Here is a 26,127-nt window from a genome sequence, read left to right as displayed (position 1 = left end):
TTCACCTTGAAGAGCAGCAGTGTCCGCTTGAAAAGTCAGCCAGCATTGATGGACCACTTCCATAGCTCATAAGCCAGCCCCAGCCCAACAGACAACATGTTAAACCCTCACTAGTTACTAAAAGGGCCCTTATGAACTTTACAGCAACGTGTGCTATTTCTGGAGCACTTTGCAGCCCCAGTGGTGGAAGTCTATGGGGCTCTGAGAGGAGCTGGAAGGATTTCCTCAGCTGAGGACCAGGGATGCAATCCAGCTCTTATATGCCAGGCAGCAACAAAACCCAAAGTAGTTTGCTGAAAGGAACAACAGGGCATGAACTTTCTGTATCTGCTCAGTAAAGGAAGTCCATAGATGTAGGCTGCCTTAGCTCCTTACACACTCACAAGCAAAAACCCACACTAAAACCACAAAGATGTGCTTAGCCTATCCTGGGTGCCCCATGCAGGGACAGTGCGGATCAGCATGGATCTGCTTTTGAACAGTCAGACCGGTTTTCTCCCCATAAAAAGCCAAGGCACAGCTGCAATCCCACAAACAATTGCTGTAACATGAACCCAGCCACATACCGCTGCAACGCCAAAGAGACCAAAGCAGCCCACTATTTTTGCCCAAGTTTATTTCTAGAAATTTGTACAAAAATTGATACTCTGTAATACAAGTCTATCAAATATGACAGATGAACATTTCTCTTTAGAGGCAAGATTCCAGGAATGTGAAGTACCGTCCTCTTGCGTGGAAGAAAGGCACATTTTGGAGCTCAAAATACACTGAACTGTTGAAAAGGCAGGTCAGACATGCAAGTAGTGCAATGTTTCAGGTTTATACATAAACACATTGTACTCTGAAGAAATCTCACTACAAGCAGTGTTAACATCCACGTAAACATTTTATGAACACTTTAAAAAGTTACTCACTTTAGATCCTATGCGTGAAAAGGCTACTCCTTTACATTCACTGGACGGAATATTTAAAAGCCGTCTTTGGGCAGAAGTTACTCCTAGCTTTCCCCAAATGCTTTTGGGATCCAAAACGCTTGCATGAATAGTCTCACTGCATTTAGCCCTACAGGCTACCCTTAGGGTCTGAGCAACACTGGGGCCACATGATTGCACCATCCCACCGCTCCTAGAACTTGTCCTTGGAGTTTTATGGCTCTGAAGGAGTCCCGTATTTCCAGCTACGTGCCTCTGTGCAAGCAGCACCTGGGACAGACCTGTTTCTAAACTGACATTCAAAATACAAGTGGTGAAGTTACAGCCACCGAAGTATCCATCACATTGTATGGATCGAGGCCCACCAGACTCATATCCTTCGGTTCGCTGCACCACCCGCAGTAGGTGCCACACCAGGGGGTTTGGCAGCCTGCTTGTGCTTTCAGAAGGGGCTTTTCCAAAGCAGAAGTGCCCTTGTGCTATGTAAGCATGTCTCAACCTGGCTCTTGTGCAACATGCCTGTAATACTGCTGGCCTGGTCAAATCAACCTGCTGCTTTTTTGACTGAAAACCAGGTGGATCCTACTCTCCCAAAATAGCTTGTGCTAGTGGGTACAGTAGCTGTAGGAATGCTTCTAATCCATTGCTGGCAATCCACCAGCATTGTATAGCAGATTACAAAGGCAATCATTCCCCCCATCCAAATCCTCACAGCAATGGGGAGTTGTGCTTTTTTTTTTTGGCTAGAAAGACATTTGTAATGGGATTTATCCAAAGTAAAGCCTTTTTTTATTTTTAAAAGTGGTCTAGCAATACTTTAAACATTTTTCTTTGAAAGACACATACACCCACACATGCTTTCAAGTACATGATGACAGCTTGGACTCCTGGATGTGTTGATTCTTAGAGAAGGAGATGCTGCTGAGCCAGTCCCTTCAGTTGACTTCCAAGACCTCAGTCTCTGGCAGGCCAAATTTGCTCTTGTACTTGTCAAAGAGTTTGATCAGGGAGTCCACATATATGCTGTGGTAGAAGTCCACTTCCCTCTGGGATGGATTATCGATTTTGGGGATGGTGATGGGCTCCCCAACTGGTAAAAAAGGGAAAGATCCACAGGTTAGGTTGAATGCTCCTGTACAGCCTGGAGATTTGTCCTTTACAGCTTCAGCTATGCTAGTTCAGCATGTCCACCCTGGCATAGCACAGCTTGCCATTATAGCAGAGGTTTGCCCGATTCCTCCCAGTTTTGCTAGGTTCTGAAGCACAATCATCCCACTACCAGGACCTTGATCACGTCTGCAGCAATACCCAGGGCAAGCATGCCATTTTAGCTATACAAATGCCAGCGCTGCAGAGCCTCTACTGCGCAAGGTGATTGGGAAGTCCCACTTACTTTTTTTTTTTTTTACAGCAGATTGATAAATCCCTCTTCAATTAACAGGAACCAAGTCTAAAACCTGCAGTTCTCATGTATTCCCCTATACATACCCCACAAAAGCAAAGAAACACTTTTTTTTTCTCTCCCTCAAAGCCTTACTGCTTTGGGTTGGAAGACTCAGGTGCAAGTTTTAGGGTTGGCTTTAAGACTCAGCTATCAGACAGCATCACACTGCCAGTCCTAGGATTGGGGGGGCCAGGCTGCTTCTGACTTTAACCATCCAAGACCAGAGAAGGTAGCAGCTACAGCATTTTTGCCCCCCAAAAAAGAGCTCCCTTGCAAAACTAGCTGGCAGTTGAGCATGATGGGAGGCTTGCAGCCTCTGGAAACCATTCTACCTCATTCTCAGTAATGCTGGAAGGTTTTATATAGAAGGGAAAACAGAGTTTTATAGTCAAGACTCCAGTACCAAGCTAGAGTGGAGGTATGGCATAGACTGAGATATGCTACTACCTAGAGAAGCACGTAGCATGTTTATACCAAGACCTTACCAACAGTAGTGATGGGCTTGGGGTAAGGTAACAACCCCCAGGTGTTGGAGGAGAAGAGGCCACGGCCATGAAAGATGCATGGAGCAAAGCCAATGTGCTTCTGAAACTTCTTCTGAACCCATCTTCCCCAGGAACCCTCCTCAAAGATCACCTGCTTGTACACTTCATTCTCCCCAAAGGAGTAGACAGGAACCAAGTCCGCACTAGGAAGATAGAAATGTTAGGACCTCACACCCCTGGTCTGCAGTCAATACTACAGCACCACACTCACTGCCGTGTAATCTTTTGGGCTGCACATTTGCAGATTTTACTGGCCAGAGCTTTGTTTGCAGCACAAGTTATGTCATAAGTCAACCAGACTTCACATGATATACTTTTAAGGCATGCAAGAAGACAATTGTATGGCAGTGGGCCCGTGAATGCCAGGGCATTGCATATGCTTCCATATATTCTCATCTCTGATTTTTGATGGCTATCCCATTTCAGACACATGGGATCCCTGGAGATCACAGGGGCTGCATAGGTGATGCCTCATGCAGGTTACTGACACCTGCCTCTCCCTGCCCTGGAAGCCTGCTGCTGACCTAGGCATCTTCCTACCCTGTCCCCTGCTCAGGAGCAGAAGTCAGAGGACAGGCTCATGTGTCTGATGCTCTGAGTATATATCCACACAACACAGCAGGACTGCAGAAAGGAGAATCCATCCAAGACATCAGCTGCTTCAGGGGACGAGAGCACCTTTCATATGCTAGCAGTACTGCTCTAGCATTGAGGTTGCCTCTTACCCGTGCCGTAGAGCCAGTTTCACAAATCCTTTCCGGTTTTTCAGCGTCACCGAGTTCTTCCCTGGGGTGCAGTTCAGGGACTCCGCTGCCCCTCCGACCACAATGATGATGGCATTGCCACTGCCGTTCTTGGACAAGATGTAGTCTATGCTGTCACGGTTCACAGGACATATACCTGCATATCCAAGAGACAGACATAAGGGTCAAGTTGTAAGATTAAGAATAGCCTGGATGATCCTGAAGACACCAGCCACACTTGTAGCAAAAAGTTCATGCCTTGATTGCAAGTTGAGCTGTCCAACTTCCTTGTGGTCATAGAGGGTTGTGCATATTATCAGGCAACCTGTTCCTCAACTAAACAAGCAGTTACAGACCTGGACAGCACTGGGCTTGGTCATAGACAAACGCCACCAACACCAGCTCTCAAAAAGTTGCCTTAACACAAAAGACTTCAGCAAGTATTTTCTCCTGCTCTTAGTGATGCCAAAGACAATTCAGACATCCTCCCTCCAAGTAAAGGTTGTGGTAGGAGCTGGTTTATCCTTAGGGGGGGAAGCAAAGCCATTGTGTTATTTTGATGCACGAGAGTCTGAATTTGACCAGTTCCTCAGCAAAACCAAGTAGTGGAATAGGTCTTCCTTTGGGAGGATGGTTTAGTGATACAAAAAAAGAAATTGGCAAGCCTTCCAGAGGCAGATCTATTATGAATGAGTTTAACAAATAATTTTCTTAACTAACATCAAGCTCTTGCATGGTGAGAGTGCAGTCCTTTGCTCTCCTGAGAAGGAAGACATGTATGCAGCGGAGCGGTCAGGTAAGTCCATACTCTGAGATGAGTGTCTGAGAAGGTCTTTCCCTCTACCCCACACTGGAAGGGACAGGACTGTACTACCAGTCACAGCACTCCAGCTTTACAATGCAATCCCAGCCCGAAAGCATCAAGTCCCACTCCAGGGATCTTACCATTCAGCCCAGTGAAAGAAGGACTTTCTAATTTCTACTCTATTGCTCTAAAAATGCTAAGAATTTTGATTCTCTACTCCTGAAACCTCATGCTTTTATCCTACAGTTATTGTCAGAGCTTGCTCATGCCTCACATTTTTGGCCAGGATAAGCCAAGGAGAAGTGAGATGCCATCATTTACATTCCCATCCACACGTCTGAGCTGTGTTGAGTACTTAAGGTCATTGCACTAGGAAGGGCAGTATTACACAATTTAATTTTAGAAGGTGGTTCTGCACATCTCACGGTAGTCATCACTTGAACCAAGAACTAAATGATGAATGGGTCCCGTGGGATCATACAGGGCAAGTCTGCAAGCCTTCATGTGTATCTGGGCATCAAGGTCACCACTTATTCCAAGCTCCAGACCACAGGGGAGCAGACCTCACTTCAGACAGATCAGCTGGATTTGAAAAACTGATTTCTTTCAGCACATCTCTATCTCTCTCTGACCATGTTTCCTTTGAAAGGCTCAGGCTGTGCTTGCTGCTGCTTAGGACAGCCAGAAGCCTTCCTACTTCTCCCATTCTCTACACTAAGGCTTATTCTGACTACACAGCCCTGGCTAATAAGGTGGCACAGATTTATGTTCAGCCGTTTCACACTTGTTAGCAGGAGGAGATTACTACTGCTCCCAGCACTGAAATCCTTCCTCTAGAAAATGCAATGAGACATGCAGACAAGCAGCAGTTGCTGAATTGTGCTCTTTAGCACACTTACTAGTATATAGGATTTTCTGGCTGTCGCCTCATGCCTTAGAGGAACCCAGCTGTAGCTCTAATCTCTAGTAGGCTATAAAACATTGTAATATGCAACAGTTGGTTGTAAACCACCTAAGTATGTGCGTTGGTACAGTAATATTTGTTAGGATTTCACTTGAAGCGATTCATTCACAAAACAAAGGATTGAGGGGACTGTCAGCACTTCCCAAGTGATGTTAAAGCCTTTGTAGTGACACCCTGAAGTTCCAGTATAAGAAAGTGAAGACAAATTATGGCTTTTAGAAAGTTAACTTTGGACAAGAGACCACACCTGTAGCCTTGCTTAAATCCTAAGTACAAAGGAAGCAGAACTTCCCACTGATTTAACTGTCATGCTCAGGGATAGCCAAACCCTGTCAGCAGCGATGTCACTAGTGTCTACTCCCACCTTCCTTCCAAAAAGAAGGAAGCAGCTCTGGCTGGCCACAAGATTTGTCTACCAGTTATCTTAAGCAGATTGAACATGATTTTTTTTTTTAAATATAGAAAGGCTGATGCCATGTGGAAACTTAAGCAATACATGAACTAAGTTTGCAGATATGATAGACTAGAAAGAAGATCCCAATTTCTCGTGCACTGCTGTCCTGTTGAATTCCAAGGTTATGGGAGTTATGGACTTCACACAGCAACTTCCATCTAGTCCAGGAAGGTAGAAACCAGCTTGAGATACTGCCCTTCCTAGGCAGGCACAAACACCTTTTCTGTACCAGATCCAGTTAGTTTTCTTCTCCCTCAAACTAAGGCAGTAATCTTGGAAACAGTCAAACCTAGCAAGTCAGAGCCAAGTACAGCTACTCCTATCCTCTCCCCAGCCATGAGTCAAGATTCAGCTAAGATACTATAGTAAGATACCTATTTTAAAGAAGTCATTTATTGGTGAATCTGTTCCAGGAACAGCAAACAGGGTACTGGACTGTTCAATTCACGGTCTTTAGGCATTACGCCCTTATCTCTACCTAACCGACAGGTATCCTGACTCTGAAAAGGAACCTCAGGCCATGCAGGAACGCTGTTTGAGGTTGTCAACACTACCTCCTCTGCCCAGTCACAACCTACAAGCCCTCCATCATTAAAATACTGATATCCATTAGAACAGACCTATTAATATCATTCAGCAAACTTACATCACTGTCTAATCCCTGTGACCCATCTATAGGAATATATTCAGGGAATGGACTCTTCTGAGCAGCTGAAACTATGCAATTCCCCACACTCTTGACTCCTGGCAGGCACCTAAAAATGTGGTTGGGCGAAGAGGGCATCTGTCATCACTGTAAGACCTAGATGCATGACAGCTCATGTGGTAATGAGCCCAGGAGCAGAGGTAGCCACAGTATTCACATTTCAAAGGCTAATGAATACTTTATATTGTCAGCTAGTGTGACTTCTTCATCTACCAGTACCTCCTAATGATAACTAGGACAACTTGCTCCCGTGTCTCCATCTTCCTCACCCACAACTACAGATGCCAGATATCTTTACTATGCCTTTGGACAAGAGTATCCTTGAGTTAAGGATGAATGCAGAAGAGCAGCAGTCCCCACAGCCCAAGCTAGTCACATTTATTCACAGTTTCCTCTTGACAACTATATGAAACCAATATTTGTGTGATGCTACCAGAAAGAAGTGGTTACATGAGCTTCTGCCACAGCTTTTCACTGGAAAGAGGGGAAGACAGCTCAGAGGAAAGAGCATGAGTAGAAGGAACACAGTGCAGTTGCACTTACCGCCAGACATTAAGTAGTCCCTCAAAATGGGCATCCTGAAGTTCCCAGCCAGGGTAGCAAGGTATGGTCGGATCCCAGGGAATTTCTGGCTGACACCTGTGGCCTCTGTGCTGAAGTTGCAAAAGGCACCCAAGCCCATGATGCCATGTGGGTGGTACCCAAAAATGTAATTCCTGGTGGTCAGCAGATTGTGGGTTTTAACCAGCTAGGAAAGAAAAGAGTGAGCTCACATGAAGACAGATATTTTCAGGTAGTAAGAAAAAAAAATAGAGAAAAAAGTTAAGTCCCCAGCTTTTATCTCTCTTCCCATCAAGGAGAACAGCTTAAGAGCTGGGGTATGGGCTATCCTGGATTTCAGAGGCTGTGGTAAGAGCAGCCACTAAGACTTCAGTTCCCCAAGCAAAGGGAGCAGAATAAAGAGGCTGATCTTAGACACAAGAAGACTGCCAGCCAAGCAGGAATAGGGTTTGGGTTGCAATAGCCTGTGCCCTTTGTTTCTCTACTCCTCCCAAAGGTATTCTTGCAAGTCTCTTGCCCAAACCAACGAAGTTCTTCATGACCCTGTAGCCACAGCTACACCTCCTTCCAGGCCCTCTCTCAGCACATTAGTGGCTCACATCCCAGTAAGAGGGGGGAAAAAGAATAAAAATCAGCATCTATTACAGAAGCAAGTTTGCTTAATACCTAAAAAAAAGACCCAACCACTTACTATGCCAGCCGGCCACCCTCCAAGAGGGAAAATGTGCAGAAGGGTGGCTCACCACTGGAAACTATCCCTCCTTTCAAGAGGTTTTGCTCTGGCCTACATGCCAAAGGGCCAACAAGACACCTCAAGCCATCCACAGCGGTGCTCCGATTTCTGCAGGACATGCTCCAGGAGCAGTGAGCATATAGATTTGGGGTTGTGCAATATTCCTAACCATTTACTCCTCCGTTTGCACAGCATGGAAACTCCAAAGCTATCTTAGCCATGCGGAGCACAAGCCATGCCCTGGTACCACTGCTGCCAGAGGATTTTTTTTGATGCTCTAAGTAGCAGCAGCATCCCATGCATCAGAGCATCTTCCCCTGGCAGTACACAAGCAGTCTGAGTAAGCATATAACAGGACTGCTGCATCACCCTACAGAAGTAGGGATCAAATGTAATGTTTTTCAGGCTGCAATGGTGCCAGGTTTTGCTGACTGCAACACCCCAGCAGTTCTCAGACTGGGACAGGATGTACAAGCCCCAATTGCACCTTTGGCTTGAGGTGCTAAGCAACTGCACCCCATCCCTCAATACGCAAAGGTCACTCTGTGTCAGCTCCTATAGGAAAAAGCGCAGATTTCCAAGATGTCACATCAGCATTACGTACCCCGCTGTCTTGGCCAAGACGTGCTTTGGCAGCAAGCAAGCACGTCCGTTTTGTTGAATCATGCTACAGGGAGCTGAAGTGCTGTTGCGACACGCTGAAGCAGCGTGCCCAGAAATTTGATTCCCTCCTCCCCGCGTTCCCACCACTGTCCCTAGCTGAGGTTACAGCACTTATGCCATTTTAGACAGAAGCTGCAATACAGGCATGACACCACAGTGGGTTAAGCAAGTTGACTACCTCCCTCCACACTTTCCTCTAGCTTTGAGATCACGTAGGGCTCCAGGAAGCCTGTGCAGATGCTTGTGGTTGCAGCAGCTCTGCGGAGCCCCACAGCCTGTGTCACACCAAGTCATACTTTCTCCCCTTCCCCTTCTTGTCCAATTAGGAGATGACTTTGCTATCACACCCCAGGGTGGGAGGGCTGTCCCTTGACCAGTTAGAACAAACAGGGCTCCCAGACTAGACTGGAAACCACTCTCCAGGGAAGACTTGAGGGAACAAAAGCAGTGGTACAGTAAGCAAGCCTCCACCTCAGTTCTTGCTCAGTTGTAGGAGAGACTCAAGGCCTGGGGGCTACAGACACGCATGGCTTTGTTGGACCAGTGGCAGACACTCCTCCTTACAGCTCTTGTTAGAGAAGGATGGAGGTTTCCAGGCTCCAAGCCTCATCTTTCACCTGCACCAAGCACAGCTGCTTTAAAAGGAAGCTGGCTGAAACAGAGGGTTTGTCCTTGTCACTCTGGAGCACGAGGCATTTGTGAGCTGAGCTTGGCAGAGCCACACATCTGCTGTCACACAGAAGACATGCTGTTCTCCCGCTGCCAGCCGTGGCAAGCACCCTGCTCCAGCCCCTCCACCTCGTACAAGGACACCCAGTTCCCAGTGGAGCCCATGGCTTGCATACCTTATATGAGCCCCAGACAAGCTGCAGCCTTATTGCTCTGTGTTTGCTTTCCAAGACCTCCTGTTATGGAGACATAGGGTTGGCGATACCCACCACGCTCACCCACACCACTTGCACAAGTGGCACGGGAGCAAGGCAAGGGGTCTGCAGGGCACCAGCTCACCTGCACACCCATGGCAAGGCAGAAAGGAATACCTGAGCAGCACTGGAGACTCAATGGGAATCAAATGCTCACAAGAGGGATTTACAAGTCTGAGAGTCAGCCTGGCATTCGTATATATATGCTTTCCCCCAGTTTGTCCCATGCAGGCTGCCACTGCGCTCCACAGGTTGTCCCACAACAGACGGGTTCACAGAAGGTGAACATGTCTTCCTCCACCCAAGTCAAGCCACAGCAACCAAAGGCTGCCAGGCATCAGACAGGTTTGTGCACTTATCCACAAGTGGTGCAGGTCTTAGATCTGCTAATGCGTAAACTCAGCCCAGAGTCTGACCTGCCAACACCAAAGGCAGAGCCTTCATGTCTCCCTAAATTTAATCTAGAAGCAGGAATTTTTGAAGTGCTGTAATCACTTATTTCCAGTCTCAAGGAAGATTGAAGCTTTCCTTAGGAGACTGATGACTCGCTACTAGTTTTCTTGCACCCTTCCCCTTGACAAGCAAACACTGAGCTGCTGGGCTGCCTTCTCAGGCTGACCTAAGGAATTGCTGTAGCTGTTATTTGAGAACACTTTTGCAACTCTGTTCTGAACCTCCAACGGGTTTTCCTTTTTGCTTTCAAGGTCTTCTCCAATCCCACACAGCCCTCAGCTCCTTGAAGCCTCAGTGCTCCCATGATGAGACAGAGGCAGTGTGCCCTTGTTGCATCCCAGCCGGACAATTACAGTGCTGGGAGTAAGCTGGACCTTCACCCCTCTGCACTACCCCACCTGTTCCCAGCTGCTGTCTGAGACCAAACCTGTTTCAGCAGAGCAAAGGTCCATCCATCTGCTCTAGTAATAACAGATTTCTTTAAACAGATCTAAGCCTGCCTACAGAAGCAATAAAGCAGTGCAATTACTGCAAAAAAACTAGTGTTAATATTTGAGTGCCAGATACGCCCAAAGAACAGTATTGCCAATTATTTGTAGGAAGAGGAGGAGTAAGTAGCACATTCAAGCACAGAGAAAGGGGACTGCAGAGACACTTTCTGCAGGGTCCAGCAAAGAGCAGGATGAAAATGAGTGGTCTCGGTGGGTTCTCAGCCTACCTGCAAGCTGAACAGCATACTGACCACAGAAGCATGCAGAAAGCAGAAAATTAGAGCTCATCCACAGGATTCAAGCAGCAGTAGTGAGCGTATAAGCTTGCAAAACAACCAAACAATTGCAATTAGCTGCACCACATCCAGGGGCACTATGGAAGAACTTATCCCACCTTCCCAGCAATGCAGGCCAGGACCTGAAGACCCCTCCAGGCTCTCTATATTACCACTACACTACATCACACGTAGGAAGCAAAAGCATCCGTTTCCATTCCATAAGTCATCTATAACAACAACAGCTAAGGAGAGGCTTTGCCAGGAAGCCAGCCAAGCCACAGAGTGCAAGACAAACGCCGCAAAAAAAGTCACTGTCTTGCAACAGTCCCTGCTCCGGCACACTGCTGACTCTCCCACCTCAGCAGGAGACTGAGAAGGTCTCACTGCACACCTCTGAAACGCTCACTGCTTGACAAAGGCGAGCCAAAGGTCTGCAGTGCTATCGCCTATTGAGATAAGCGGTAGCTGTGCTCACATGCCCAGGTGATGGCTTCTTTACCTAAAGAAGACCTTTAGATTGTGGCACTCCCCGCACAACATCCTCGGATCAGCAGGATGTGCTCGGGAGGCTGCTGGGACCTTGCCTGCCTCTGCAGCAGCAGGGTTGAGTCCAGCCAGGCACACAGCACCATGCTCACACCTGCAAGAGCTCGGGCTTTACCTGGCAGTTCAGGATTTAGCTCACTGCAAGCTTCCTCAGCTGCTTCATGCACAGCTTAAAGCACTATTTGCAAGGCCAGCCATTAAACAGCAGACAAACTTAAGCTTCTAGTGCCCTAAAATAACTTATTACTGTCAGAGCAGCTGCATGAAGCCCCTGTGAATGTGGGAAACTTCTGCTCATGCTGAGGAATCAGGCCAGATGCAGGCTGGTTCCCAAATCCACCTGGTATTACAAAACATGCCCTGATATCTCCAGATACAGGTACCACAGTCCTACTGGTGTTTCAGGATGGGACGCACTGCTGGCTCAGGTGGTGACCAAGCCCAATCATCATAAATATCAGAGCAGAGCCTGCTTCTCAGGAAGCTACTCTGATAAAGCAAGCCTGATGCCAGCAGGTAGAGCTGTGGAGGGATGCAGCAGATCCAACCACAAGTTCTAACACACAGTTTTGTCAGAGGTTGATACCGGTGGCATTTCAGCCTGGCCAGATCCAGCCTCCATCCTCAAGACTGAGCTCACACCAGCCAGGTCCAGGGAAACCCTGGCCTTCAGATCTGCAGCCATGGAGGACAGTATACTAAGAGGCCTCTCGTCCAAAGTGTTTGGTGCTACAGCAGTCACCCACCAGGATCTGGGTCCCTATTCCTGGGGAGATGGCCTTAGGGTTTTGGAAAAAATCTGCAAAACTGCTTCCGATTTATTTCCTGGAATAGGAGTAAAATCTGAGCTAATATCCTAATGCAGGTGGTACCCGTGCTGATACGGATGCAGCTAGCACAGCTCTACGTGCAGAGCTTGCAAAAGCCGAGTTTAGCATTACAAGTGCCACTAGTGAAGTTGTCACTGGTGTGATCTGTCCTCGCAGTGCACAGTGGACACACGGTACAGGATGAGGTGCAGCAGATGACTGCCCCAACAAACCACGGGCCAGGGAGGCAAACCAAGCCCTGCTAAGCCATTACACAGACAGTTCAAGATCCAACCAAGGGGAATTTTACAGGCAGAAGATTTCAACAAGTGGTTCCCTCTAGACCAGTCTCTCGACTGAAGGGAGGTAAATAGTTTATCCAAGGAGTTCCCATGCTCTTAACAAGTTCAAGCCCAAGCCATTCCGGTGGTTGGTACCACTCCTTACAAGGGATAATATTCATGGTTCATCCTGTAATATCAGTCCCATAACTGCAGACAACCACCTCTAGCACCTCGAAGCCCCGCGATCCCCAAGCAATGTTTAACAACCATGCAGCCAGCTGGCTGTTCCCCCATAGCAGGTGCAGGAGTTAACCCACAGCTCTCAACCCTCACATGCTGCCCTTTGCATACCATTTACCAGTGGGCACCATAAACCTTGCACAACTCTACCCCCTTAGTGACAACGGAATTACAGCCATAAGGGGTTCTCACAAATGGACTGCGTGAACTAGCAAGTATTTACCTAAAACAGCAGAGAAGTTCAGTTTATCTACAAGATCTTATCTCTAAACCTACTTGAACAACCCAGCTGTTTGACAAACTTTAATATCTACAGTGGATGTGACCCGCATGGCTGAGCAGAGCATGTTTCCATGAAGACAGCAGCTAAATACGCCAAAGGAACAGCGAAGCAAGGGGACCAGCCATTACTGGTGACCCTCTTGAATCAAGTCCGCAGGAGAAACGAGCCCATTTTAGCCTTCAGCAATATCAAGAAAGCAGGGTTTGTTGCAGGACTGAGGACTTTCTACTGCAAGACAACCCATCCGAGACCCGTCTTCAACACTAGAGCATGTTCCGTTCTCCATTAGCTGCGAGACGGGGGTTGACCAGGCACTTGCAGCCTGTGCAGTTGTAGTGCATTTTTCCATGTACACCTACACTTGCCAAGAATTACCTGTTACAGCAGCAAGAATGTGGCAAGAAGTTTGCTCACCAGCAGCATGTTCAGGCACCCTGAGAGTTCAAGTGACTTTGCAAAGGAGGAATCCCGTCTATGCCACCTTGGCTTCCTGCTGGAATTGGATTCCCTACTGCTTTCTGAAGCTGGACTATCTTAGGGACGGGTAGCTCATCAAAAGCCATGGCAAGGTCCCTCCTTTTGCTCAGGCTGAATAAAACTTGCCAACAGCCTTACATAATAGTCCTTTCAGCTGTGTGTCCTTCCAAAGAGGATCGAGTTCCTTCCTAGCTGAATTTGGCCCCTGCTCCCTTCCAAATCCTCCAGCTAGTTCTGCAGTCCCCAGAGCAGACTGGCAGCCCTGTCCCCTGTCTGCAACACGTCTGAACTAGCGGCGAAAATAGAAGCAGAAGGTGAGCAAGTTAAAAGCTGGAGAAGTGGAGCTATTCCCACTGCTGGAAACCCCCCTTCCCCAAAGCAGCTAGACTTCAGAACTGATTTCACTGCTCCCTGTGAAGTGGTAGGACTTCTGGTGCACAGGGTTCCCAACTATTCTTACCCAATACACTGCTGTGCTAGGGCGTAACTGGAAAACAGCCCAAAACGGAGCTAGATTTACAAGAGGGGAACAGAGGTAGGACTAGGCACAATGCAGGACTGCTGCAGCACAGAAGAGAAGTTGGAGACATGTAGCCTTACTGCTACAGGGCTGGTTGCCTCCAGAAGTCTACTGATAAAACGATCAGAATCAGCATCTTCTACAAATCATGATCCCATCACTGGTGATGCATTTCAGATTTTACAACCACAGCTGATCCAAGCAGCAATATGGCAGTGGTAAGCAAGCCATGTCCCGCTTACAGTTCAGTGTCATGGATAGACTAGTGTAGGTCCAACATCATCTCCATGAGGGTTATTACAAGCCAGTCTAAAACAGTTAAGTCCCATGCATACAGTTAAACTGTAACTTACTCTTATTGGAAAATAATCCCTGAAGTACCTCCATATAGCCCAGTTTCTCACCCATTGGGATCTTCGTCCACCTGAACGGAAAAAAAAAATCATGTTTTTAAAGCTCTTTCCACATGGGTGCCCACCAAGAAGCCTAGAGGACTCTAGATAAGTTGCTGTCTCACTAAAGAAATCAACAATTTAATTCCTCTAAGGGAGGGGGACACCTGCATCTTTCACTAAAATCAGGTGAAACCATCCATGCTCAAGACTTCAGGACACTTCAAGCTAATTAAGGCCTGACAACAAATCCAGAGTAGGATCTGACTTGATATTCTATTGTAGCTGGGCAATGGACAATTCAAGCTAGAAACAGCTCAATGTTAAACTCGGATTCATCTTTTGGGGAAGGAAGGCTAAGATCCTGGATGATTTCAGTGGTCTTGAAGCAGTGGAGAATTGTGCTAATCTGGCTATGAAAGGAGTTGCCATCAAAGCTTATTGCCACTGCTGTAGTGGGTTCTCAGAGCTGGTTTCTACAGGGTATTCTCTGAAATAAAATTTTCTGCTTTATTTGCAGCAACACTGACTCCATAGGGGAGCCACATCTTAATAGTCACACCATAATCTGAACCTTGCAAGAGCTGGAGAGGACAGCAAGATCTTGAATCTTTATGACCTCCAGGAAGAACCTAAGCCTTATAAATATGTTGCTAAAACCCAGCAATGGCATGATATTAGTGAATGTTGTCTTGTATTCCCCTCAGCATCAATAAAACCTACAGTCACTGCTTATGCCAAGGGCTGACATTTGTGTGCTTCACTGAATAATGCTTTTGGTCAGTGATTCAGCCAAGTCCCACTAAGAAGAGAAGTCACCCATTATAAGGAAATGCTTCTTTGTCCAAATATGAGGACAGGGACACTTAAACAGCAAGGATCTATTCTGCAATATTTACCTTTCTTTGGTGTATTCCAGTCAAATACCAGCCAGGCTAAATATAGAGCAGCAATCGCCCAGCAATCTGTGCACAGTATGTACATGAGGATTAAAGTGCAAGCAACACCTGGATAGGGCCAAGAAAGAGACGAAAACAAGGTTGCATCAGGTTTTGGTCTGCATTTACATTTGCATTAAAGGCCCCTTGCCTTTTGACCCTTCTATACTGAAGTCTTAGTCTCAATCTGATGTCATTAATCCTCAATCAAATCGGATTTAGCTAAAAACTCCTTATGTAGGACTGAGACAGCTTCCTCCAAAGCTACCTGCTTTGAAGTACCTCAACCTCCCCTTCATGGTTTCTCCAGGTCTCTCTTCTACAGTATCTCCAGGTAGGGCAGCTGCTTCACCAGGCAAGAGCAAGACTTCATGAGCATCAAGATTTCTTTGCAGCCCACACCAAGGGCGTTTCTTCCACAGCTACACAAATCTTCCACACGTTACACCAGCTCTACACTAGCCATCCCACCAGGGTGCCAGAGATCCCACCCGCAAATGACGTTGACATTTTGGCACAAACTAAATTGGGAAGGAACGGCAAGGCTTGTTTGACTGACTGCAATCAGCATCTTTCTCCAGTTTAATTATCAACAATATTAGGGAGCAGAGCAGCCTGAGGCTTCACATAACAGAAGTACCAGGAGACAAATGGTCTCTGCTGTTTTACTGGTCTGACATAAACACTTCTTGCCCATCTCTGGTACCTCTTGGAAGGAGACCAAGCCAAGAGGAAAGCACTCCTCTTGCCATCAGTTGCATCAGCTACCAGTTGCTTCTAAGAAATCTCTTCTCTGTGGACATTCCCATGAGTGAGTCAAGTGAGAGATTTTCAATTGCTTCAGTCTTATTTGTATGGTAAACACAGACACGACCTAAACATCGTTAGGTCTTCCCATAGCTCTTATGTTTTTCTGAAGCCAGGTAAAGTTATTTATTGCCAAAATATCAAACTGTGCAAGCGTGCTCTACAATATCCACACGCCTCAGGAACTATCCTGCTGCAGTGCGCATCAGTAATTAATGCTTATGTAAAAGTTAATATTTTTGCATTAAAATTCTTCCAGAATTAAGGCAAAAAAGCTTTGGCTTTTGCCAAAATTACGGCAAAAGGTGTTGCTTACCCATGATAAGGAAAGTGAGAACCCATTGCAGCACAGAGATGATCTGAAGTTGTTTCTCTACTTTGGATTTAGATAGCCAGAACAAATCCTGCAGAGCAGAAAGAATGTTTGATCCTCTGCCTAAGAAAAAGAAGAAATAAAGTTACATTTGCACACTGAGCAAAGATAACAATATTTTCCTTTCAAACAGGAGGTTTTAAAAATCAATGTTCGTGCAGTTTGCTTTTAGAGCAAGGCTTGCCAAAGGCTAATATTTCCCATGGAGTTTAGGCATCCTGGAAGGAGAAGGGTTGCCATGTGCAAACATCCAGCTGTTTTGGGATGCTGGAGGGGATTAATGAGTAACAGCAGTTCCCACCTGAGCAAGCCTCTATTCACTTGACCATAAAAGCGCAGAGAACATTAACACATGGTCCTAACACACCTCCCCGCTTCAAACTGCCAATTCCTGGAAGTGTTTGATAACAGGGAAACCCATGAGTTCACTAGAAGATAAAGATCAGCTGTCCCAAACCACAGGCAAGCACACACCAGGCTGTGGTCTGAACTGTTGCTCATCCACCCTTCACCAGGTCCGTTGCACAACAACTACGTGCGTGTTCAAGGAAAGCTCTGCACTCCAGCCTTACACAGCACAGCTCAAGGGCTGGTTGAGCAACACCTCAACCCACAACCCCAGGGATCCACAGCTCCCAGGGTAAGGAAAACTATCACGGTGTTTCTAAAGCAGTAAATGAGGAAGGAAGGAGTTGAGAGCCACTCTTTTAGAAGCTTAAGCTATTCAAGTGGGGGGAGACCCAAGTAAAATACTGAAGTGAAAGACTTGATTTCTATATGAGGAACCACCCACTGCAGCATTTGCTGATATGCTCAGCAACCTCAAGAAAGAAGCACTTGCAAGTGGGTTTTCCTTCACTTCTCTTCATTACTTTATTTCACAAGCACCATAGTAACTGGCTGAAATGCAAATCAAGCTGCTGGCCTATGAACAAGCCAGGACGGTGTGTTTACATATTTCCTTTTCTGTTTAAGGATCAGCCTGTTATTGGAATGGATGTGATGCTGCTAAGCAGCTATTACATTGAATGGGTTCAGTCCTTGCTGTTGCTGGCAAGACATGACACTGCTAGTCACGATACCATAACAAGTGCTCGCACTTAGTCAAATGAAAGTGGTTGAAAAGAGCTTCTTCTCTAGATATAGGCAGGAACTAGAATTTTTGTTAGTTTCTACAAAGACATTTTCACTGATGTATCCTTTAAACATGCAAAGCATCTCTGCAGTCTTTGCTAACTCTTGCCCTTGCTGATAGTCTAGAGCATAGGATTAATGCACAGCAGCTGCACCTGCAGAACTGCTGTATTAGTTTTGCAGCTTCTGTGCTGCCCCTCTTAAATGCCACTTAATGTTAAGCCTGCACATGTTCCCTACACTGACAGTTACATACCTTCCTGAGCATTTCTCCTGCTAAAGGACATCAGCCAGGAGCCACACCAGGACCTGCAGCCTAAATCTAGAGCCAGTCCACCCAGCCTAGGCCCTTGGCTCTGCTTAGTCTATGTGGAATGAACAATCCTTGCAATGGGTTGGGCATTGACTACTCCAAGCAGACCAAGTTTTGGTTGAGGATAGATCATGTCACTGCAACCGCCAGTAAACTGAAACCTACATCCAGTCTGAAGCAGCAGCTCAAGTTGAAGGTAGGTCTTTGCAAGATAACATAGCGTGTTTTGAATTCACTCTTAACACTGTAAGTATCTCTCCAGTTTGAGACGAGACAGCTGATGTGTTAAACCACCACCATGCACTGATTTGCAACCCTAGAGTACCTAAGCAGGAAGACTCCTAAATCCCATGCTGCAGCTCTTCACATTTGACAGTAAATGCCCAAATTTGGGGTGAGTGATTAATTCCACCCCATTTCTTTTTTAATTTTTTTTTTTTAAAAAGTCAGAGTCACCTGTCCACAGGCAAGAGAAATCCATCATTCCTGCCAAGGGGCCACAGCCTAGGGGCAGCCTCTACTGCAGGTCTAGGAACTTGTGTCCCAAAAATCTGGTTTACAAAATTGCACATGGACAGAACTCATGTGGCCTGAGGACTGCTAGATACTAATTTAAAGGAAGCTTTTAGCAGTAGTGGTGTCACTGGCCATATCTCAATGGCCTCAAAATAAGCCAAAAATCTTAGAAGTTATTTGTGATCCATAATAAAAGCCCAGCCCCATGTAATTTATCCTTCCAGCACCTGTAGTTACACTACCAAAACATCTTTGGATTGATGAAACCAACACTCCAGCCTTGGATCAGCTAAATCCTTATCCTCTTCCCCTGAAGAGAACAACTGTTTATCCCTCCAGATGAGAATTTGTACTTAGCATTTTCTAGATGCTTTAACAAATTGTAGGCATTGCTAGCCCTGTAAATAGACCAGTATTAGGTAGCATAAGTCAACCTGGCAACTTGTTTCCCAAACTGCATCAAGCTTATTGTGGCAATGTTCAATTATTGCAGACGGAGGGAAGGGACAGGTTTGGCAGAGAGCTCTGAGCAAGCAGCTGAGCACCTGCCCTTGGACAAGTGGTGTCCTGGGTTGGTTATCTGCTGAAAGCAGAAGCATCCTTTGCAGAGATCAAGACTCCCAACACCAGAAAAGCCAGTAGTTACCATGGGCTGAATATTAGCATTTAATTCCCAGTTAAGGACATAAAAAAAGACCAGAGGCAATGGAAAGGACTGTGGGAGTGGGCGGAGGTGTCACCTGGCAAGTGCATCTGCCTGTGCATGGTCTACCTTTGCACCAACAACCCGCACACTCCAGATGGACCCAGTGCATCAACTGCAGGCTGGGCAATTACAGATTTTAGTGCTGAGACAGCCATTTCCAGCCAGTCCTGAGCTTGCTGTTCATTGTGTCAGACTTAACACTTTGTGTATTCAACCCTCCATGAAAGCCTTGCCTCCTTTCTCCTTCAGCTGTACTAGTCAGGAGGCATTTTTGGGAAGATCCTTCATGCTGTGGAGAACCAGGCCGGTTACTGGTGACACAGAGCAGAAGAGCTTTGACAAGTCAACAGAAATGGGGTGTTTTGGGACTCAGCCACAGCAGAATAACCCAACACTGATACTTGGGTTCAGTTCTTTAAAGAAAACCCTTCCTTTTAAGGGCTCACACCGAGCATCATTCACATATTAAAAACACAAAGGAGAATTAAGCATAGGAAAGGCAATTTCTTTAACTTTCAGGGAATACATTAGCCTAATAACCAAGTTTAATAAGGCCCGTTAGACACACCTCCGATGATTATCTTTGAGGTGAAGGATACTATATACCCCAGCCTTTGCTATTCATTTGTATCAGTCTTTTCTCAAGGAAATATTTTGAATCCTGGAGAAATAAAGACTTCCATCTTCCACTGCTGAAGGCAGTTGCTTATCATGTGCTGGCCACCCAGCGCAGCCCCGGAGTGTTTTCCAGTTGCTCTGTTCTTCCAGGGCACCTGTTCCAGAACTGGACAGCCTGGCTGTTTGCAGCCCCAGCCTTAGCAACCCATGCCTCCACAGCAGAGATCTTAGCAGCAGCTTTCCTGGTCTCAGATGAGATCCTCAGCCCCTCAACTCGCACTGCAGCTCATGCCCTGGGGTATTGATGGGATGCTGCCTGCACCAAGCCATGCATGGCTCTCAAGGATGCAACTAGCCAAGATGGCCAAAAGAGGGACTTCTCCAGGAGACCTCACTGCTGCTCAGTGATAGCAGCCATCTGCAGCCTTCCGAGGAAGCTCAGCGACATTAGCCAGCTGTCCCCCAACCGGTGATGGGCTTAGTACACTTATTTAATTCCAGCAGCCATCAGAGTCAAGCGCAAGAGATGCTACCAAGGAGATGCTGGAGTCAATGAAAGGTTTGACCAAGCATCCGACTCACGCCTGCAACACGGACTCAGCTGGGGACAGCATTTGGTGCACTTCCAGCACAGTTTATTTCAGATAAAGTGCTCCAACACCATGATTTACCTAGGCAGGGAGGCAGACCCAAAGGTGCCAGGAGAGGAAGTAAACAGGACTTCACATTTGGACACCAGAAAACCCAATCCACAGCACTTTAATTAAAAAGCAGTCAAAGAAATTAGCCGAGAGGAAGTACAAGTGTTACAGATAGTTAAAAACACACTGAAAGCTTGTTAAAGCCAAGCTTCATCTGCTACCTTTTCAAGACAATTAGCAAATTAATTCTTGGCCAAGAATTATACTGCATCATACAGCTTATTTAGATGAAAACCAAATTAGATGTAGTGTAGCTGAGCCCCTCCAAAGCATAAGGTGCAAATGGACATTTTGAGCTACATATTTGGCAAAGAAGCTGACAGCAGAGGCATAACAAAACCAGATTAATCAGACTGATATAGGGTACTTGTGAGGACCCAGCCTCCCATCCAAGAGCAGGAGTCCGCACGGCAAGCTGCCACATTAAGTGCGACGTCTGTGAAACCCCTTGAGCAACCCAAGTTGTTCTGTGCTAGGTTTACTCAGCTGCAGTGCACAAGCTTTCTCCACTTCCAGCTTTCTCATTAGTGGTACTAGATAGCGAATCATTTGTTAGAGAATAACGAATTACCAGCATGGGGTATAGTTATCCTGCCCTGTACACAGCTGTATAGCAGTTTGCTCATGCCACAGGAGACTTCTTAATAATCCCATATTATCCGCAGTGAAGAATGCCTACAACTGAAGGTCAACAACATAGTTAACAGGGACATGCGACAACAACATTTATTTTGCCCTATTAGAAGGGAGCTGGGATCCTGCATAGCAAACAACCAAATTTGTTATGACATTTATCTCGCAGGAGATCTGCATTCACCCACAGCACTGAACTTGACCTTCAGTCTCGACAGTCACAGCTGTGTGTGGGTTAAAGTGAGGTAACCATGAGGGTAGACCCAGCTGTCCTAGACCAGTCAACAATTTTATATTTAAGTCACCAAGACTTAATAGCTTTAGGCAGGAGAAAGGGAACCATCCTACTACATCTCGTCTGTGTACCAAGGGGTGGATTGTAGGAGCTCTAAAGAAGAGCTCAGTCATAAGCAAGTCCAGACCTACACCTCCCGGGCCATTTTGTCAAGAGGAGATACTACAGAGCTAGCAGTGATGCCGTACTCCCAAAACAGGAGCCCCCAGGCCCTCCCAAAGCAGAAGTGAGGTCTGCCAAGCCTCAGGTGCAGCATGGTTTAGTGGGCATGGTGGTGTTGGGTTGACGGTTGGACTTGATGATCTTACAGGTCTTTTCCAACCGTAGTGATTCTGTGATAATATTAACTCCAAGGTAAAGCTGAGCGAAATCACCTTCCTCCCCCCCAACTATTCTGCAATTTTGTTCCACATTGCGGAAGTTCAATATTGCCCAAAGCTTTTAGCCACAGTCCAGCCAAAACAAAGGAGAGAAGGAGCTTCTATAAGATGAAACGAGATGAGAAAAGATACTTCAGCAAAGCACAGCCCTTAAATGCTCTGGTCACACTAGCAACCTTCCTCAGGAGAGCGGAGAACTTCCTTGCTGCTCTGCCAAACACAAGAAGAGCAGCACCTGGACAGCCTATGGCCAAAGTGGGTCAGGTCAAGATGAGGAGACAACAACCCCTCCTACCCAACCAAAGTGTCTCAAAGCATCATCCAGCCCTAGGCATTGGTCAAGGTCTGCTCCGATTTTTGCAATGCTGGGTTGGCATCCAAGAAAGTTTCCCTGCATACACACAGGGATGGATAGAGAAGTACATGCCTGCACCTTTCTTGTTTGCTTGTTTTTAAATAGGATCAGACTTTCAGCCAAATTCACGAGCACTGGGACAAAGCCAGATTCCAGGCAAACAAGACAACTAAAGGACAGTATGAGCTGTTCAGACTCTCACCCCACAAAAGTCAGCCCTTTGCACAGGCAAGATACTTGAAGACAGTCAGAGAGGTAGAAAAAAAGTCTAGTGGGTTTGTTCTAAATATCCTGGCTAGTGGGGGACGTTGTTTAACACGATCAAGCAGCACTTGAGGTCCCGTGCATGAACCGCTGCACCACGTTGCCTCTGCCCATCTTTGATCTGCAGGGTCCCACGTCATCATCCCCAAAGCCCAGACTGAGCCTGAGCTCCTCTGGCAGGCACCTGGCTTTTGCTTTGCACAGGCAGGCTTTGAAGCTGGTCCTGCACTTTGTTGCCCATGACAGACCCCATGACAGACTACAGAACTGGCAAGGGGTTGCATTGGTAGATGCTGCAGTCACCAAGGCAACATCTCCCATCTCCCCAGGCCGAAGAACATGAAGAAATGAGTAAGGAAGCACAAATATCACTACAGGACCCTCCAAGAGGTGCCTCAGAGGAAAACTGACCTGAGGAGAGTTAAGACAGCTTGCCATCGCTAAGCGGGATTATCTAGAGATGAGGCCAATCACTGTCCCTAAACCACACTCCATTTTGAATTATGCACGTGTCCTAGATCCATCACTAACACAGCAGTGCTAACAAGGTGGCCACTGAGGTCTCAGGTCAGCCCTACATATTTTATAGGTCTCCTGAATGATTTATTCTCTGTACTTGGCTTGCAGTTAACTCTCAGTTTAACAGTTTACATGCTGTAAATTCAAATGACCTCTCAACTCAAAACATCACTTGTCTTCTGCTAATTTTATAAGCAAGCTAAGTTACTTTAAGGACCAGAGCTGAGCATGAGAAACACATGCCGATCTTTTCCCCAGCTGGTTCACAACTGATCCTACAGATCCATCTCTAATATCGGTGAGTGCCACATCTCCCTGACAGAGATGAACACCAGCAACTCTACATGCAGGACTAGGCAGGACACAGTGCTAAAACATGAGCTTAGGGGTTAATTCACCAGGTTCAGGTCCTCTTAGCTCTGCTAATGATTTGCTTAATCAACAAGCCATTTCACAGGTCTCTTCATCCCAGGAGGAATTAGCAGTTTGCTTTTTCAGGGCAGAAAGCCTTTTGCAACATAGAACCAGCGATCACCCAAGGACCCTCCACAAGGCACAGGGTAAATTGTTGTCCAAGGGCATTTTCCTGCAAAACCTCCACTGTTTTCAAGTCCTGATACTTCTCTGGACAAGCACCCTTGCAGGAGGGGTACCGGGCTCTATCAAGCAAATATTTAGACTTGTTGAATTTATTCCTGCAAGATCCCTAGAGCTGCTTTTACAAGCACCCAAGGGAGCTTGCGGTTTGGGATTCCCCTTATTGTCTCTCCAACATCTTTAACCTACATGTTTCAGCCTGCAGCAGGAAGCATTCAGTGTCTGCAGCAGCTCTACCCATGATGGGTGTCAGCCGCTGACACCCAACCCGCTCCTCTCGCCGAGGCGGTGACTTACCAGCACGGAAGGTTGTAAAAGCAAACTCTTCGCTGTACTTCCTAGCATAAAAACCTTGCTTTCACGCTGAATCTTCAACTCCCCATTACAAAGCAACAACAAATAGCAATGCCTTTTTTTTTTTTAACTCCCTTGTTGATGTAGGTGTGGGGAATACAGCATTACAAAACTGGGCTGCAAACAGTGAATTTTACCGGCCATGCAGTGTTGATAAAACTGCTGCACTTTCCTTCCCACCATCACGAGGAGGAAAAAAACAAAGGCTCATTTTTAAGCTAGTGCCACACACCCCACATTTTGCCGGGGTGCAAACTCACTTAGATAAACCAAAGCCATTCGCAACAGCTTCAGGAAAGCAGCCTGACCCTCCAAGCTCGCTAAAAAGCAAAAACCTGCGCAGAGAGCTGTAACCCTCACCCCTAAGAAAAGCTGCAGGCAGCCTCCCCGCCATTGCATATTGCTTCCCCCCTCCCATCCTTCCACCTCTTAAACAACCACTGCTGCAAGCGGGAAGAAGAAGGGGAATATAACAAATAGAGCTGAGCGTTTCCGTGCTGCTTCCACCCCACCCTGCACCTTGTACCGCCGGGATGCTGCTCCCCCAACCGCAGCATCCTCCCGCTGCCGGGACCCCCCCGGTACCTCGCAGCACCCCGGAGTAGGCAGCGATGATGGTCTTCATTGCGGAGGGGTGGTCAGGTCCCGGCCAGGGCCATGGGATGGAGAGCAGCCCCGGTGCAGCCGGTGAGTGGGAGAGGCACCGGCCGCGCATCCCTATATAGCCCCGGGGAGGAGGAGGAGGAGGAAGAGGAGGGCGGGGAGGGGCGGGCCCCAGCAGGACGCCTGGATCCCTCAGCCCGGGGTGGGTGAGGGGGAAAAGCTCTTGGCCCAGACGATGCAGCTTGCTACATGGGATGGGGATTTGGGGGCACCCCCACACCCTCTGCAAGGTGTTTCCCTCCCTGTTTTCCTTCCCCCCATCGCAGGGTGGGGGAAATTCCCCCCCCCAGCCCCCACTAGTGATGTGTGTTTTAAGAGACGGTGGTTCCCTTCTGGCTCAGATGCTCTCCCAACTCACTCTTGGCTGATTTTAGCTTCCCCGGCGGTATTTGGGAGATCTGGGTTCCTAAAAGCATCATGAAATTAGGACAAAAGGTAGAAATTATAAAATCCTAGAAATTTTATGAACAGGACCTTTAATTAAAACCATTACGTTTTATTCTATTAAGACAGCCTGCAGGTATGCCCAAACCACTGACCAAGCCTCATTTTGTTCTCCTAACAAGACATTTAAGGATCTACACAGGAGATCCATAAGAAACAAGGTGTCATTTAGGTTTGCATCAAGGTTTTAAGGTAGCTGCACTTGCTAAGAGATTTCTATAGATTTTTACAGATGGGGACAGATGGGTCTGTCCCAGATCCCAAGATATTAAACCAGATTCTTTATGATGGGGTCATGTCTGGCCCTGTGGTTAAAGGGGGGGTTTGCTACCTCCCTGGGCAAAGGATCAGACCCCTAGACCTTTCCTAATCTCAGTTTCATCTTCTGTGATTTGGAGAAAATAAAAAGAATCTGCATTTGAGAAGCTCTTTGAGATCCCTCAGGGATCCCCATTGAAAGCAACAAGCATGCAGAGCTCTCCATATGCAGAGGACAGGTAGCAATCACCACCGAAACACCCCCAATACCCCTTCAACTTTCACCTGGCTTTTAGGGTAGGCACAGGATCGCGCCTTGCTGAGCCAGCAGTTTTTTCCTGCTGCTCCTGAGGATGCCGCCGCAACATCCACTTTTTGGCCTGGAGAGACGTGTCTACCAGTGTGTTTTGCAAAGAAGTCGTCCTTTCAGCTGTGGAGAGCTTAAATCCAAGATTCAGAGGTGAAAGAGTGATTCGTTTTTCTTCTCAGTGCCCCGAGGCATTCCCATACCCATCTTTTTGAGTCAAACAGGCACCAGGACTTGTTTGCTCCCCGTTTGGCCAAATGGCCATCTTCCAACAGTTGTAGTCGCCTGTTGAAATATGTATAAAAAAGGAAAATTGCAAGAGCCTGTCTGAAGAAAGGGTCTTGCCCAACAGCTGTTGGATAAGACCTCCAAAAGGGAGCCCAGAACAGAAATAAATTGCTGCTAAAATACTGCTGAGTGAAAGGGGAATGGTCTCCTGCCCGTCTGTGTCCCCTGTTGACTTAAATAGAGTTATCTGCAAGCAAAGTAAGGACTGAGGTAGCTTTTCTTATAGTAACCGGAATAAAAACCTCCAAAAATTATACTGCCAGGTTGTGACAGCTTGAGATAGGTAGACAGAAAAATGTTAGCATGCTGGGACCATCATCTATCCAGATTCATCATCTTTCTATTGCCCTATACCCACCTTTTCATACATTTTGGGTGCAAATTCTCTGAATCCTGATCATCTTCTTGCTCCGTATGC

The 26,127-nt window shown here is 46.8% G+C and overlaps 1 protein-coding gene across 1 annotated transcript; it reads right to left on the bottom strand.

Moving 5' to 3' along the window:
* Positions 1-605: 605 nt before the first annotated feature.
* On the bottom strand, positions 606-24,416 carry DGAT2 (diacylglycerol O-acyltransferase 2). The gene is made up of 8 exons (XM_059832325.1): positions 24,335-24,416; positions 16,308-16,427; positions 15,146-15,253; positions 14,208-14,278; positions 7,137-7,341; positions 3,647-3,821; positions 2,862-3,064; positions 606-2,022 (listed from the first exon to the last, which is right to left on the bottom strand). The coding sequence occupies exons 1-8, from the start codon at positions 24,372-24,374 to the stop codon at positions 1,868-1,870; spliced, it is 1,077 nt and encodes a 358-aa protein (XP_059688308.1). The 5' UTR covers positions 24,375-24,416; the 3' UTR covers positions 606-1,867.
* Positions 24,417-26,127: the final 1,711 nt, after the last annotated feature.

The sequence above is a fragment of the Gavia stellata genome, chromosome 1, assembly GCF_030936135.1.
Source record: "Gavia stellata isolate bGavSte3 chromosome 1, bGavSte3.hap2, whole genome shotgun sequence".
Classification (NCBI taxonomy): Eukaryota; Metazoa; Chordata; class Aves; order Gaviiformes; family Gaviidae; genus Gavia; species Gavia stellata.
The sequence above is the reverse complement of the archived record's forward strand: the minus strand, read 5'-3'. Positions and strand labels throughout refer to the sequence as shown.

Bases quoted from the DNA above. Each gene is read 5' to 3' on its own strand.
- DGAT2 (XM_059832325.1), bottom strand. From the start codon at position 24,374: ATGAAGACCATCATCGCTGCCTACTCCGGGGTGCTGCGAG. The intron at 16,428-24,334 runs GTACCGGGGGGG...TCTTTTTCTTAG, and splicing joins CTACTCCGGGGTGCTGCGAG to GCAGAGGATCAAACATTCTT. The intron at 3,822-7,136 runs GTAAGTGCAACT...TTGGATATGCAG, and splicing joins GGACTACTTAATGTCTGGCG to GTATATGTCCTGTGAACCGT.